The sequence below is a fragment of the Cherax quadricarinatus genome, chromosome 7, assembly GCF_038502225.1.
Source record: "Cherax quadricarinatus isolate ZL_2023a chromosome 7, ASM3850222v1, whole genome shotgun sequence".
Lineage (NCBI taxonomy): Eukaryota > Metazoa > Arthropoda > Malacostraca > Decapoda > Parastacidae > Cherax > Cherax quadricarinatus.
The window spans coordinates 997,568-1,012,045 of record NC_091298.1 but is presented as its reverse complement, the minus strand read 5'-3'; the positions used below and the strand labels follow the sequence as shown (position 1 = coordinate 1,012,045).

General features: G+C 38.8%; 1 protein-coding gene across 50 annotated transcripts in view; it reads left to right on the top strand.

Moving 5' to 3' along the window:
• trol (terribly reduced optic lobes) overlaps positions 1–14,478 on the top strand; it is a 960,590-nt gene that overhangs the window by 816,653 nt on the left and 129,459 nt on the right. For all 50 annotated transcript variants that reach the window (XM_070082142.1, XM_070082177.1, XM_070082160.1 and 47 more), the window contains 3 exons: positions 2,854–2,954; positions 4,543–4,698; positions 13,751–13,948. In XM_070082142.1, the coding sequence (XP_069938243.1) occupies positions 2,854–2,954; positions 4,543–4,698; positions 13,751–13,948 (455 nt within the window). The remainder of the gene's footprint in view (positions 1–2,853; positions 2,955–4,542; positions 4,699–13,750; positions 13,949–14,478) is intronic.

Sequence of the window (14,478 nt, the reverse complement as noted above, 5' to 3'; positions counted from 1 at the left end):
TATTTTCCAAATTATTTTATATAATTTTTATGTTCTGTTAATTTCTGATAATTTCTTTTTGGGTCACCCTGCTTTGGTGGGAGACGGCCGACTTGTTAAAAAAAAAAAAAATTACAATTGCATTTATGGATTTAAAAAAGACATATGATAGAGTGGATAATGTGGCAGATGTTGCAAGTATATGGAATAGGTGGTAAGTTACTAAATGCTGTAAAGAGTTTTTATGAGGATAGTGAGGCTCAGGTTAGGGTGTGTAGAAGAGAGGGAGACTACTTCTCGGTAAAAGTAGGTCTTAGACAGGGATGTGTAATGTCACCGTGGTTGTTTAATATGTTCATAGATGGGGTTGTAAAAGAAGTAAATGCTAGGGTGTTCGGGAGAGGGGTGAGATTAAATTATGGGGAATCAAATACAAAATGGGAATTGACACAGTTACTTTTTGCTGATGATACTGTGCTTATGGGAGATTCTAAAGAAAAATTGCAAAGGTTAGTGGATGAGTTTGAGAATGTGTGTAAAGGTAGAAAGTTGAAAGTGAACATAGAAAAGAGTAAGGTGATGAGGGTATCAAATGATTTAGATAAAGAAAAATTGGATATCAAATTGGGGAGGAGGAGTATGGAAGAAGTGAATGTTTTCAGATATTTGGGAGTTGAGGTGTCAGTGGATGGATTTATGAAGGATGAGGTTAATCATAGAATTGATGAAGGAAAAAAGGTGAGTGGTGCGTTGAGGTATATGTGGAGACAATAAAATGTTATATATGGAGGCAAAGATGGGAATGTATGAAAGTATAGTGGTACCAACACTTATATGGGTGTGAAGCTTGGGTTGTAAATGCTGCAGCAAGGAGACGGTGGAGGCAGTGGAGATGTCCTGTCTAAGGGCAGTGTGTGGTGTAAATATTATGCAGAAAATTCGGAGTGTGGAAATTAGGAGAAGGTGTGGAGTTAATAAAAGTATTAGAGAGCTGAAGAGGGGTTGTTGAGGTGGTTTGGTCATTTAGAGAGAATGGATCAAAGTCGAAAGACATGGAGAGCGTATAATTCTGTAGGGAAAGGAAGGCGGGGTAGGGGTCGTCCTCAAAAAGTTAGAGGGAGGGAATAAAGGAGCTTTTGTGGGCAAGGGGCTTGAACTTCCAGCAAGTGTGTGTGAGCATGTTAGATAGGAGTGAATGGAAACGAATGGTATTTAGGACCTGACGAGCTGTTGGAGTGTGAGCAGGGAAATATTTAGTGAAGGGATTCAGGGAAACCAGTTATTTTTATATAGCCAGACTCGAGTCCTGGAAATGGGAAGTACAGTGCCTGCACTTTAAAGGAGGAGTTTGGGATATTGGCAGTTTGGAGGGATATGTTGTATATCTTTATATGTATATGCTTCTAAACTGTTGTATTCTGAGCACTTCTGCAAAAACAGTGATGATGTGTAAGTAAGGTGAAAGTGGTGAATGATGACGAAAGTATTTTCTTTTTGGGGATTTTCTTTCTTTTTGGGTCACCCTGCCTTGGTGGGAGACGGTTGACTTGTTAAAAAAAAAAAATACAGTTTATAGTTGTTCTTTTCATTTCATAACCAATCTTTGTTCTGACACTAGTATTAGGTACTGAAATTGTACTCAAATTATCACAAACACACTGACAGGTGGACATTTACTATTATCTTGTAATATATACAAAGTATTTATAGGGCCCAGCAATGTTTTGGATATGTGGAAGTATATTATAATAATAAGAAGAAGAAGAAGAAGATAAAGAAGAAGAAGAAGGAGAAGAAGAAGAAAATAATAATAATAATACATAATAATAAGTTCCCTTGAAGCATGTAAAACAAGCCTCAGTCCACCCCTGACAGTGAAGTGATAAGATGACATAAGATAAGAGTTGACATTTGATGAGCGTCGGCCCTCGCTTTGTTTTCGCTGGTACACAAACATGTCTGTCTGTCTATTTGTCTGTCTGTTAAGCTCCCTATCTGTCTGTCTATCCGTCCAGCTCTCTGTCTCAGAGAGAGCCACAAGACTGCATCATCATGTTTACTCATATCTTCAAGCAGAGTATAGCACTTTGTCTGGATTTTTTGGGTTATCCTACGTAATTTATACTACGTATACTTGTATTTATGTGTACCTGTGAGACAGAGACAGATAGAAAGAGATAGACAGAGACAGACAAAGATAGATAGAGATAGAGACAGATAGACAGAGATAGACATAGACATAGACATAGGCCGGCCAGCCAGCCAGCCAGCCTGCCTGTCTGTCTGTCTGTCTGTCTGTTGAACAAGTATTACATTCCAGAATTGTTTCTCTTTACTTAGGGCATAGGTTGTAAGACATTCTGAAAGGGTGTTGCACAAATGTTACACATGGGTTATTATTGAGGCTTAATATTTCCTCAACCACTTATGGCTACATCCACCTCAAAGCCATTAAACTCAGGGTCAGCATCACTTTCCTCTTAAAATGGGAGAGTTAAGACTACATGAAATCAGTGAATCCCAGGTATTTGCCATGCTATTTGCTCTAGCTGGTGCTCATTTCAACTGGTGCTCCCACAAGGTACTAAGTGGTCCCAGATTTTTTTAATACAGTGCACACTGAGTGTTAAGACCCATTCTATGCTGACAAGGCATCTCAGGCCAATCGTGCCATATTTGAAGGCAAGAAAAATAAAACGTTTATATACGTTTATGGCACTAGTGATAAGAACGTATATTTACATTTGGACCATTTACGGGTTAAAGAACTGAATTAAAAAGTATGATAATTTTATTCTTTGATAGTAAACTTCATGTTTATATATTCAATAAGGATTTTTTAATCATTACAATATGCTATTTTCTTTATTTCAGACCCAGTCGATCAACAAGTCCCAGTGTTGCTGTATACGAAATTGCTAGCGTGACAAGAGCAGATGAGGGCACTTACCAATGTACTGCAAGGAATTCTGCAGGTATGTCTTTTTTCTTATACACAATGTATACAACTAGGAGTATGATTTATGAAGAGACTTTCATATTAAAACTAAATGCTGAAGACTGTAAAAGTCAGATTTTAAATATCATTGGAGCCTTTTCTTATATCTCCAATATGATTAAACTATAGATAATACATAAATAATGTACAAATGTATATAGGTTTATTTTTTGGAAGCCTGATCTTCTGTTTTATGTTTTTGAATGGTGAATACTGATAGGAAAGTAAATCATCACTACTTAGTTTCCCACTTTCATATGGTGGTAGTATATTGTCACTTCATTTATCCCCGAACCACTTGTTAAAGTGGGCTCTCAGTCTGCAGGAAGTGCCCTTGGGTAAGAAGTCAACTGGGTCTTTGGTTAGGAACAAGACCAATGGTTGCCATCAACACAGAACTTGAGTATGGATTATTGGCTCCATCCACCATGAAGTCCATTAAGATATGGTCCAAAATAAACAGCTCCAGGATCAGTGGAGACGTATATTCAAGTAACCACCATATGGCTGGGAGCAAAAAACAGGACCAAGAGGGTGCAGCTCACTATAGTACCAACTTAGGAATTGTCAAATATTCTTCACCATAAATAGCTAATAAGCCATGCAATGCCCCACTCACCTGATGCTACTGACTTTTGGTTCTTGGGTGGTCAAAAATCCATAATCACAAAACGAAAAAAATAGGAACTGCATATTTGGGCAGTATAGCTTTTGCCAACAACAAATGTGTGTGTTACCCACTGATGGGCCACAGCTCCAATGCTATGTTCAACTTAGAGGCAAGCAGAAAAGATAAGTATACAAGTGCCAATTCTCGGCAAACACAGGTGCTTAGTGAGTCACCACAGCTACCCTGGCATGGCAAGTCTTGGCCACTGTGGCCAAAGGCAACCAAAAACTGTAAAGGAATCTGCTCTCAAGGAGGGGGCCCATGTAGGAAAGTTAAAATATTGGAGATAATGTCATGAAGGATAGTGTTTTTGAATTTCAGGTATTACTTATGGTATATCTCCATAGGAAAGTAGAGAACAATCCTTCCATATGTGCCATAAGAGGCAGTTAAAATGCCAGGAGGAGGGGGCTAGTAATCACTTCTTAGGTACAGATTACTAAATCTAAAAAGAAGAAAAGCTTTGTTTCTTCTTTTTTTGGGTCACACTGCCTCAGTGTGAAATGGCTGCTGTGCCTAAAAAAAAAAATTACGGTGTATGATAAGTGCTTTATTTGTGCAGAAGTTGTAAAGTACTGATTATAATGCTTAAGTAATAGATGTTATTAATAAGTAGTGCAGACAATATTTTTGTGATTATATATGGTTTACCATTGATCCTGTATTTAATCTTATTTCATTAAATTATATTTGGAGATGTACATAACAGGGAGAGCAGGCTGGGATAGATCCTTTTCCCCCTCTGCTTATGACTAAATTTAATTATTATTAATTCAGTATGTAAAATCTTACATGAAGAAAAATTAATTGAAGGTTTTTAAGATTATATGGAAGCCATAAATATGAGCAAATTTTTTAATTAAGGCTAAATTTATTGAGCAGTTGAAACTTGCAGGTGTTAGTGAAGAGAGAATCCAGTTGAATATTGAAGATGTTCTGCCTGGTAATTCTGTACCAGGAATTCCAGCTCCATCACCTGCCAGACCACACGACTCCTCTACAGTCATTGTTCCTGTTGGAGGATCATATGAATTTACATGCTCAGGACATGGTAAGGATGGTAAATTATATAATTTTTATTTTATAACCTTATTAGAATAATGTGAGAAATTTTTCTTAGTTTTTAAATATTTCATAGATTCAGTGTGATACCTTGTGAATCTGATCTTTCTGCAAAGTAAGATATTGGTAAGTGGTTGCACAGTGAAAGCAGTAACAGAGGTAAGTACAGTTTTTATATACTTGAAAAGGGTATGATTTATTGTGTTTTTTATGAAGGCTAGGAGAAAAATTTATTAGATACATTTATAAAGTGGAAATCACAAAAGCTTAAGAAGATGATATATATAATTAAATGCTAGGGTGTTGGGGAGACGGGTGGAATTAAATTATGGGGAATCAAATATAAAATAGGAGTTGATACAGTTACTTTTTGCTGATTATACTGTGCTTTTGAGAGGTTCTGAGGAGAAGTTGCAAAGGTCAGCGGACGAGTTTTGGAGGGTGTATAAAGAAAGCTGAAAGTAAACATAGATAAGAGTAAGGTGATGAGGGTATCAAATGAGTTAGGTAAACAAAAAATTGGATATCACATTGGAGAGAGGGAGTACGAAAGAAGTGAATGTGTTCAGATATTTGGGAGTTGACGTGTCAGTGGATGGGTTTATGAAGGATGAGGTTAACCTTAGAATTGATGAAGGAAAAAAGGTGAATGGTGCATTGAGGTATATGTGGAGACAAAAAATGTTATCTCTGGAGGCAAAGAAGGGAATGTATGACAGTACAGTGGTACCAACACTCTTATATGGGTGTGAAGCATGGGTTGTAAATGCTGCAGCAAGAAGGAGGTTGGAGGCAGTGGAGATGTCTTGTCTAAGGGCAATATATGGTGTAAATATTATGCAGAGAATTTGTAGTGTGGAAATTAGGAGGAGGTGTGGAGTTATTAAAATTATAATTCAGAGGGCTGAAGAGGGGTTATTGAGGTGGTGTAGTCATTTAGAGAGGATGGAGCAAAATAGGGGACTTGGAGGGTGCATAAATCTATAGTGGAGAGGAAGAGGGGTAGGTGTTGTCCTAGGAAAGGATGGAGAGAGAGGATAAAAAAGGTTTTGTATGCAAGGGACCTGGACATGCATCAGGCATGTGTGTGTGTGTGTGTGTGTGTTAGGAGTGAATGGAGATGAATGGTTTTTGGGACCTGGCAGGCTGATGGAGTGTGAGCAGGGTAATATTTTGTGAAGGGATTTGGGGAAACTGGTTAGCCGGACTTGAATCCTGGAGGTAAGGAGTAAGGGGCCGTGTTTCAAAAAATTGTAGCTCGTTTGTTTACCGTCCGATTTCCTCCAGTTTTGGTGCACAAGACAAAGTGTTTTCACTCTTTCTTGAAAATATTTATCAAAAATATACCTCAAACAACAACTGAGAAAAGACTGAAAAAGGACTGATTTACTGAAAATGCCCTTTGGCAGGATGGTAGTCCTATATGGGACGACGTAAGGTTATTTGGACACTTGGTGCCGAGAGAACAATGCTTATACAAATTTCTGGTGGATTAGTTTCCTCTAAATATCTTTATCTTTATTTCACAAAAAAATAAAGTTTGTTAGTTCTTGGAATGTTCCAAAATATCAGCCCTTTACTCCCACATAAATCCCAAAATAATTGGAATATTTCCCAAAATATTCCACCAGAAAATAGAGAAATCATTATTTTACAATTTCTGTGAATATTATTCCATTTAATTATGTAATAAAGGAAGAATTATTTACATTAGGTGAATAAGTTACTTCCGAGATGTTGGCCTGGAGCACCGGCCGGCCCCCCATCTGAAATTTTTTTTTTCACGAAAATCGCATTTGTTTGGGTGTATTTCTTAGTAAACTGATGTTCTAGTGCAGTTATCCTCTTCAAAACACCATTTTCTCTTACTCAGAGACCAAAGAATACTTCATGAGAGGATTCACTCATTTATATCAAAATATTCCCGATGGTCTCTCGCCATATTATGGCTTATTTTATTCAGTCTAGAGTATATAACATGTTTGTATGTTATTTATAGTGTTTATTATATCATATTAGATCAATTCTGATAGATAAATAAGCCGTAGAGTTGATATATAAGCTGATATAAGCGTAATAATGAAGTGATTTCTCCTGGCACTCTCTGGAGCGGGAACACTGCCGAGCGTTCCCATATGGTTCCTGGTTGGCTCTAAGTCTATGGATAAGCTCTGCCTACTGTTTTATGATGCCAAATAGTCAGTTATTATATTAGAAAGAATAATGCAAGAAAAAGAGATAAAAAACAAGGAAAAAATTCCAAAAAATATATGGGCTGTGAGCAGACTTGCTACCCACATCGCCATCACCATACCTGATATAAATGACTATAATTTCTTGTAGAAATGTCGTAGAACATTCATTCCGGTACCATACACAAATAACCCGCACATAAAAGAGAGAAGCTTACGACGATGTTTCGGTCCGACTTGGACCATTAACAAAGTCACACTAACCAGAAGTGGAGCAGGACGGCTATATATAGGCAGAAAGAAGTGGTGGTGGTGGTAGTAGTAGTAGTAGTACAAGAATGGTATATAATACCGACAAGATGAAATCAAGACACATGCGCAACACCCGGGCATCCCCATTGTAGACGTTTCGCCATCCAGCCAGCCACTGGATGGCGAAACGTCCACAACAAAGACACCCAGACGCCGCACATGTGTCTTAATTTCATCAGTAGTAGTAGTAGTAGTAGAAGAGGTAGTAGTAGTGGTAGTGGTAGAAGTTCAATTCAAATTCAAATTCAAATTCAAAGTTTATTCTCTATAAGGATTACAATGCTGAGTTTACAGAATTTGGTTATTGTATTGTTTACATGTAGTAAAATAATAATTACAGAGTGTACCACTAGAACACCTAGCATGGCTAGGCATTTTGGGCAGACTTAAATTAAATCTTAAGTTTAAAATATTACAAAATTATGAGGTAAGTTGGTATTATGGCTAAGTGACTAAATACTAGTTTGTGAGTTTAGCAATGTGAATGCTTTTGTTTTGGCACTATACATAGTTTCAGTATTGGAGTATCACAGGCCAACTTATGACTAGTTAAGATTCATTATTTTGAGATTGAGATTGATATTTCTGTTTATGGTCAAATGGGTGAGTGAGTGTAAGTGTTAACCACCAGGTGGTATTCATGTAATTAGTTGACAGGGTGTATCAGGGAGATAAGATGTTTTCTGATGGTAGTTTTGAAGGTGATGAATGTGTCTGCAGTTTTAGAATTTTCAGGTAGGGTGTTCCAGATTTTAGGGCCTTTGACATACATGGAATTTTTGTAAAGGTTTAGTCGGACACGGGGAATGTCATAGAGATGTTTGTGTCTGGTATTGTGCCTGTGGGTTCTGTCGCAACTATCAAGAAAGCGTTTTAGGGGGGAATAAGGAGGACGAGCCAGTCAAATACAAAGGAAGGGGAGCACTGCAAGAGAGCTAGGTGCCCACAGATGGAGAGCAAGAGCACAGAAGTGCGTGAAAGGGGAAGTGGTGAAATAAATGAAGAAGGAACAGAAACACGAGACAGAAGAGAGAAAGACAACCCAGAGGAGAAAAAGGAAAGAGGAAAGGGGAAGAGGGAGAAGAAAAAAAAAAATGATGAGTCAGGTTAAGTAAACCGGGGGTCCACTGTATGTATGTATGTATGTATGTGTGTATGTATGTATGTATGTATGTATGTTTGTATGTATGTATGTATGTTTTTTTTTTTTTTTTTCAACAAGTCGGCCATCTCCCACCGAGGCAGGGTGACCCAAAAAAGAAAGAAAATCCCCAAAAAGAAAATGCTTTCATCATCATTCAACACTTTCACCACACTCACACATAATCACTGTTTTTGCAGAGGTGCTCAGAATACAACAGTTTAGAAGCATATACATATAAAGATACACAACATATCCCTCCAAACTGACAATATTCCAAACCCCTCCTTTAAAGTGCAGGCATTGTACTTCCCATTTCCAGGACTCAAGTCCAACTATATGAAAATAACCGGTTTCCCTGAATCCCTTCACTAAATATTACCCTGCTCACACTCCAACAGATCGTCAGGTCCCAAGTACCATTCGTCTCCATTCACTCCTATCTAACACGCTCATGCACACTTGCTGGAAGTCCAAGCCCCTTGCCCACAAAACCTCCTTTACCCCCTCTCTCCAACCCTTTCGAGGACGACCCCTACCCCTCCTTCCTTCCCCTATAGATTTATATATATGTGTGTGTGTGTGTGTGTGTATGTATATATCCATCTCTTAACACTGGTCAACAATTTTTGAGAAGTTGTATGCTTCTTAAATGAGATTAGTTAATTCTTATGTATTTTCATGTCCTGAATCCAAATATCACATTCAAAAATGCTTATTGGCTATAGATTTAAAGATACGAGACATGCTTAATGTGTCAGCTGATGGATTTATGAAGGATGAGGTTAATCATAGAATTGATGAAGGAAAAAAGGTGAGTCGTGCATTGAGGTATATGTGGAGACAAAAAACGTTATCTATGGAGGCAAAGAAGGGAATGTATGAAAGTATAGTGGTACCAACACTTATATGGGTGTGAAGCCTGGATTGTAAATGCTGCAGCGAGGAGCTGGTTGGAGCCAGTGGAGCTGTCCTGTCTAAGGGCAGTGTGTGTGGTGTAAATATTATGCAGAGAATTCAGAGTGTGAAAATTAGGAGAAGGTGTGGAGTTAATAAAAGTATTAGTCAGAGGGTTGAAGAGGGGTTGTTGAGGTGGTTTGGCCATTTAGAGAGAATGGATCAAAGTCGAATGACATGGAGAGCATATAAATCTGTAGGGGAAGGAAGGCGGGGTAGGGGTCGTCCTCAAAAAGGTTGGATGGAGGGGGTAAAGGAGGTTTTGTGGGGGAGGAGCTTGGACTTCCAGCAAGCATGCATGAGCATCTTAGGAGTGAATGCAGGTGAATTCTTTTCGGGACCTGACGAAGTGAGCAGGGTAATGTTTAGTGAAGGGATTCAAGGAAACCGGTAGTTTTTATATAGTTGGACTTGAGTACTGGAAATGGGAAGTACAATGCCTGCACTTTAAAGGAGGGGTTTGGGATATTGGCAGTTTGGAGGCATGTGTTATATCTCTTTATATATGCTTCTAAACTGTTGTATCTGGGTGCCTCTGCAAAGACAGTGATTATGTATGAGTGAGGTGAAAGTGTTGAATAATAATGAAAGTATTTTCTTTTTTTGGGTCACCCTGCCAAGGTGGGAAATGACCGACTTGTTGAAAAAAAAATAATAAATAATAGAAATTATTTTTTTATTCATAAGTGTATTTTTTACCACACCAGTCTTCTCCTACTGAGTTTGAATCACCCCAAAAAAAAAAAGAAGAAACACTTTCACCATCACTCTATCACTGTCTTGTTAGAGACATACCAACATTACAGCTCAGATGCATTCCTACAATATCCCCACTCCTCCTTCAGAGTGCAGGCACTATAGTTTCCTCCTTCATGACTTAAGTGTGACTTACTGCTTTCCCTGAATCCCTTCATAAATGTTACCTTTCTCACACTCTAACAGCATATAAAGTCATAAAAACCACTTGCCTTCACTCATTCCCATCTTATGCACTTCCACATGCCTGTTTATAATAATATATACAGGTGAATTGTAGTGTAAGGTTTATTTTCCATGGGACATAGCATTACAGTATATTATATATACCATTTTATCTTACATGGAAAATCCCATAGTTTGCAAAGTATTTTAGGCAGACTTGAGATTAAGCATACTCTACCTTATTTGCCTATTTACAAGTCAAGTGACAGGTCCTTGGCTTCGAACTATAGACCAATAAGCCTTACCTCCATAGTGGGAAAATTTATGGAATCAATAATTGCCGAAGCAATTCGTAGCCATCTTGACAGGCACAGATTGATTAACGAATCTCAACTTGGTTTTACAAAGGGACGTTCCTGTCTTACGAATTTACTATCTTTTTTCACTAAGGTGTTTGAGGAGGTAGATCATGGTAATGAATATGATATTGTGTATATGGACTTCAGTAAGGCTTTCGATAGAGTTCCACACCAGAGGCTATTGAGGAAGCTTAAGGCACACGGAATAGGAGGAGAAATTTTTTCCTGGGTAGAGGCATGGCTGACAAATAGACAGCAGAGAGTTTGCATAAATGGGGAGAAATCAGAATGGGGGCACGTCACAAGCGGTGTTCCTCAGGGGTCAGTGTTGGGCCCGTTGTTGTTCACAATTTACATAAACGACGTAGATGAGGGAATAAATAGCGACATAAGCAAATTTGCTGATGACACCAAAATAGGCCGTCCAATTCATTCTAGTGAGGACACTAGAGCACTCCAGGATGATTTGAATAGACTGATGCAATGGTCAGAGAAGTGGCAGATGCAGTTTAATATTGACAAATGCAAAGTTCTAAATGTTGGACAGGAAAATAACCATGCCACATATAAACTAAATAATGTAGATCTTAATACTACTGATTGCGAAAAGGATTTAGGAGTTCTGGTTAGCAGTAATCTAAAACTAAGACAACAGTGCATTAGTGTTCGCAGTAAAGCTAACAGAATTCTTGGCTTCATATCAAGAAGTATAAATAATAGAAGTCCTCAGGTTGTTCTTCAACTCTATATATCCTTGGTTAGGCCTCATTTAGACCATGCTGCTCAGTTCTGGTCACCGTATTACAGAATGGATATAAATGCTCTGGAAAATGTACAGAGGAGGATGACAAAGATGATCCCATGTATCAGAAATCTTCCCTATGAGGATAGACTGAGGGCCTTGAATCTGCACTCTCTTGAAAGGCGTAGAATTAGGGGGGATATGATCGAGGTGTATAAATGGAAAACAGGAATAAATAAAGGGGATGTAAGTAGCGTGCTGAAAATTTCCAGCCAAGACATGACTCGCAGCAATGGTTTCAAGTTGGAAAAATTCAGATTCAGGAAGGATATAGGAAAGCACTGGTTTGGTAATAGAATCGTGGATGAGTGGAACAAACTCCTGAGTACAGTTATTGAGGCTAAAACGTTGTGTAGTTTTAAAAATAGGTTAGATAAATACATGAGTGGGTGTGGGTGGGTGTGAGTTGGACCTGACTAGTTTGTGCTGCTGGGTCTGGTACCGTGCTCCTTCCTTGAGTGGAGGTGACCAGACTGGGTGGGTCGTTGGGCTAATCCGGGGGGGGGGGGGGGGGGTCATTGGTCTATTTGGGGGGGACATGGACCTGCTCTGCATGGGTCAGTAGGCCTGTTGCAGTGTTCCTTCTTTCTTATGTTCTTATGTTCTTATGTTCTTAAAACTGTTCATAGAATATGTAGATTACAAAAATATTCACAGTAACTTGATTAAGTTAAATGGAGAATATTAATGACTATGATATTCTAATTAATAACTCTTAACTGTTGTAACAGCTATGTCAGAATGAAGGGATTGTAACATAATATGGTTTAATTTATTAATATAGAAGAATAATAGAGACAAAGATATACATGTACAATGGTTAGCTAAGGCTTTTCATGATGAGCCTTACCTTAAGATGTCCCTGACTGTGATCAAGATTATATTTGTTTGCCCACAGAATTCACCATTTTGTTACTAGAATGTAATCTCGCACAGTATGATTGCAATTAATATCACTCAGTGGAATATACTCTCCCTAATACAGGCTTTGTGGTGATGTACGATGGCAGACCCACAAGTCTATATCACTTAAACCAAGATTGTCAGGGTAGCCATTATTATTACAATCAAAACTAAGTGCTAAACCCACAAGGGTCATACAGCAGTAAGTGTAGCAAGAATACTCACTAACCTTAGGTCTCTTATTATTTCTTCTCACACTTCAGCTGAAGGAGATTCCTTTGAAGGGATTCAAGAAAAACCAGTTAGTTCTACTTGACAGCCCTGAAAGTGAGAAATACAGTGCCTGTACTGTAGAGGTAGGGTGAGGATGTTACAGTTTGGAACTATGATGTCGGAGCATTGGTGCAAGAGGTGGGCAATGAGATGTTACCCAAAGGACATAACGGGTTCTTTAAAAGGTCTGGTGACATGCTGGGGTCGTGTGAGGATGCCATTGGGGAAGAGACCTGGAAAGAGGGAGTTCATGGATATGTCTCCATGATAATTTTTTTTTGTCTTAAAAAAGGAGGGGAGTGTGTGAAGAGATGGATCCAAGGAGAACCAAAAAGAGATAATATATCTTTCTCCATGCCCAAGAGGTCCCTCGGTGCAGCTGGTAGTGCAAATACTGCATGGAATCCTGTGCTTCCCTACTCTTCATGCCAGTAAACTGGCAATCCAGGATGACAACCTCACTTCCACTGAGCCACCTCGGCAGACAAAAGAAAGGGCAGTCGGAAACCCATAACAAGGCAAACCTCTTTCAGCCACCACCTCTCAGAACTGACAGGCAGCCTCCAGAGATACACCTGTCACCTCAAGGACACCTAAAGCCGCCCTCCGGAACTCCAGAGGGTGGATCAGCACATCCCTAGATACAGATTCCATGGCAAACAGCACTACCACCAAGGGCTTCAATGGAATGGGACAAACAATGGTTCTCTTTCCTCAACCCAGGAGTTATAATTTCCAAGGGGAGAGCCCCAAAGACCAGATGTAGGCATGGGAGGAAAGGGATGGGAAAGGAGGTGGGGTGGGGAAGGGAGGAGTGAAGGGGCATTTAGGTTTGATTTGAGGAAGAAGACTTAAAGGTCTAATTCCTGAAATCAAGAGCCTCTTCACCACAGCAAGGAACTCCCCATGAAGTCAGGAAATAAATTATGGTTAATGCATTTCCTTTTTTTTTTTTTTAGGTGGTGGTAAGGGGGTAACACTACCTCAGTAGGAAACTGAAGGTGTTTTATAAAAAATTATACTAGTTTTAAGTTGTGTGTAAGTGCTACTTTTAGTCTGCCAGAAATGCTACTCATAACAAGAGACTTCCCTCATATGTTCAAAAAGATACAATCCCAGAGCCGACTCAGTACCCTGTAGTTTGCAGGAAATAAAATTTGACTTTTGGCTTATCTTTACAGGTCCAGATGCAGACAGTATCATATATACTTTCCAGCGTAGTGATGATCGGCCATTGCCAGCAGGTGCCTACACACAGAATGGTGTTCTGTATTTGACTAATGTTGATGAATCTGCATCAGGAGAATATGCATGTGTGGGTGCTGATCCCATCACTGGCACTATTCTCTTTACTGTCTACTCTGTATTTGAAGTTCTTGGTTAGTAAAAAAATTATTTTGTATTAAAATTATTTTGCACAGTTTGAGTTAAATTTTGTAAACTCTTTAACCCTTGAGGGTTGACAGGCCCTCTCCGAGACTCGTTCTCAGGGTCGGCCAAATTTAAAAAAAAAAAAAAAAAAAAAATTCTTAGGAAAAGATAGAGAATCTTTTCCTGATCATAATGACACCAAAAGTATGAAATTTGATGGAAAACTTACGGAATTATGCTCTCGTGAAGTTAGCGGTCTCGGCGATGTTTACGCATCGGCGATTTTGCCCACTTTGAGCCCATTTTCAGCCAATTCCACTGTACTAGTCGACAAAAAACATGAATATTTCGCTAGAACTCCATTTTTTCTATCGAACGAGTGCAAGAAACCACCCATTTACCAATTTCAACTCTCCAGTACAGTGGTCAGAATTTAGCAATTTTGCCAATTTCACACAAATTTCAAAAGATGCCAATTTCCAAATAGGGTCCAGAATAAACAAGAAAGACATTTCTGGCACTAAAATGACATTTCCTC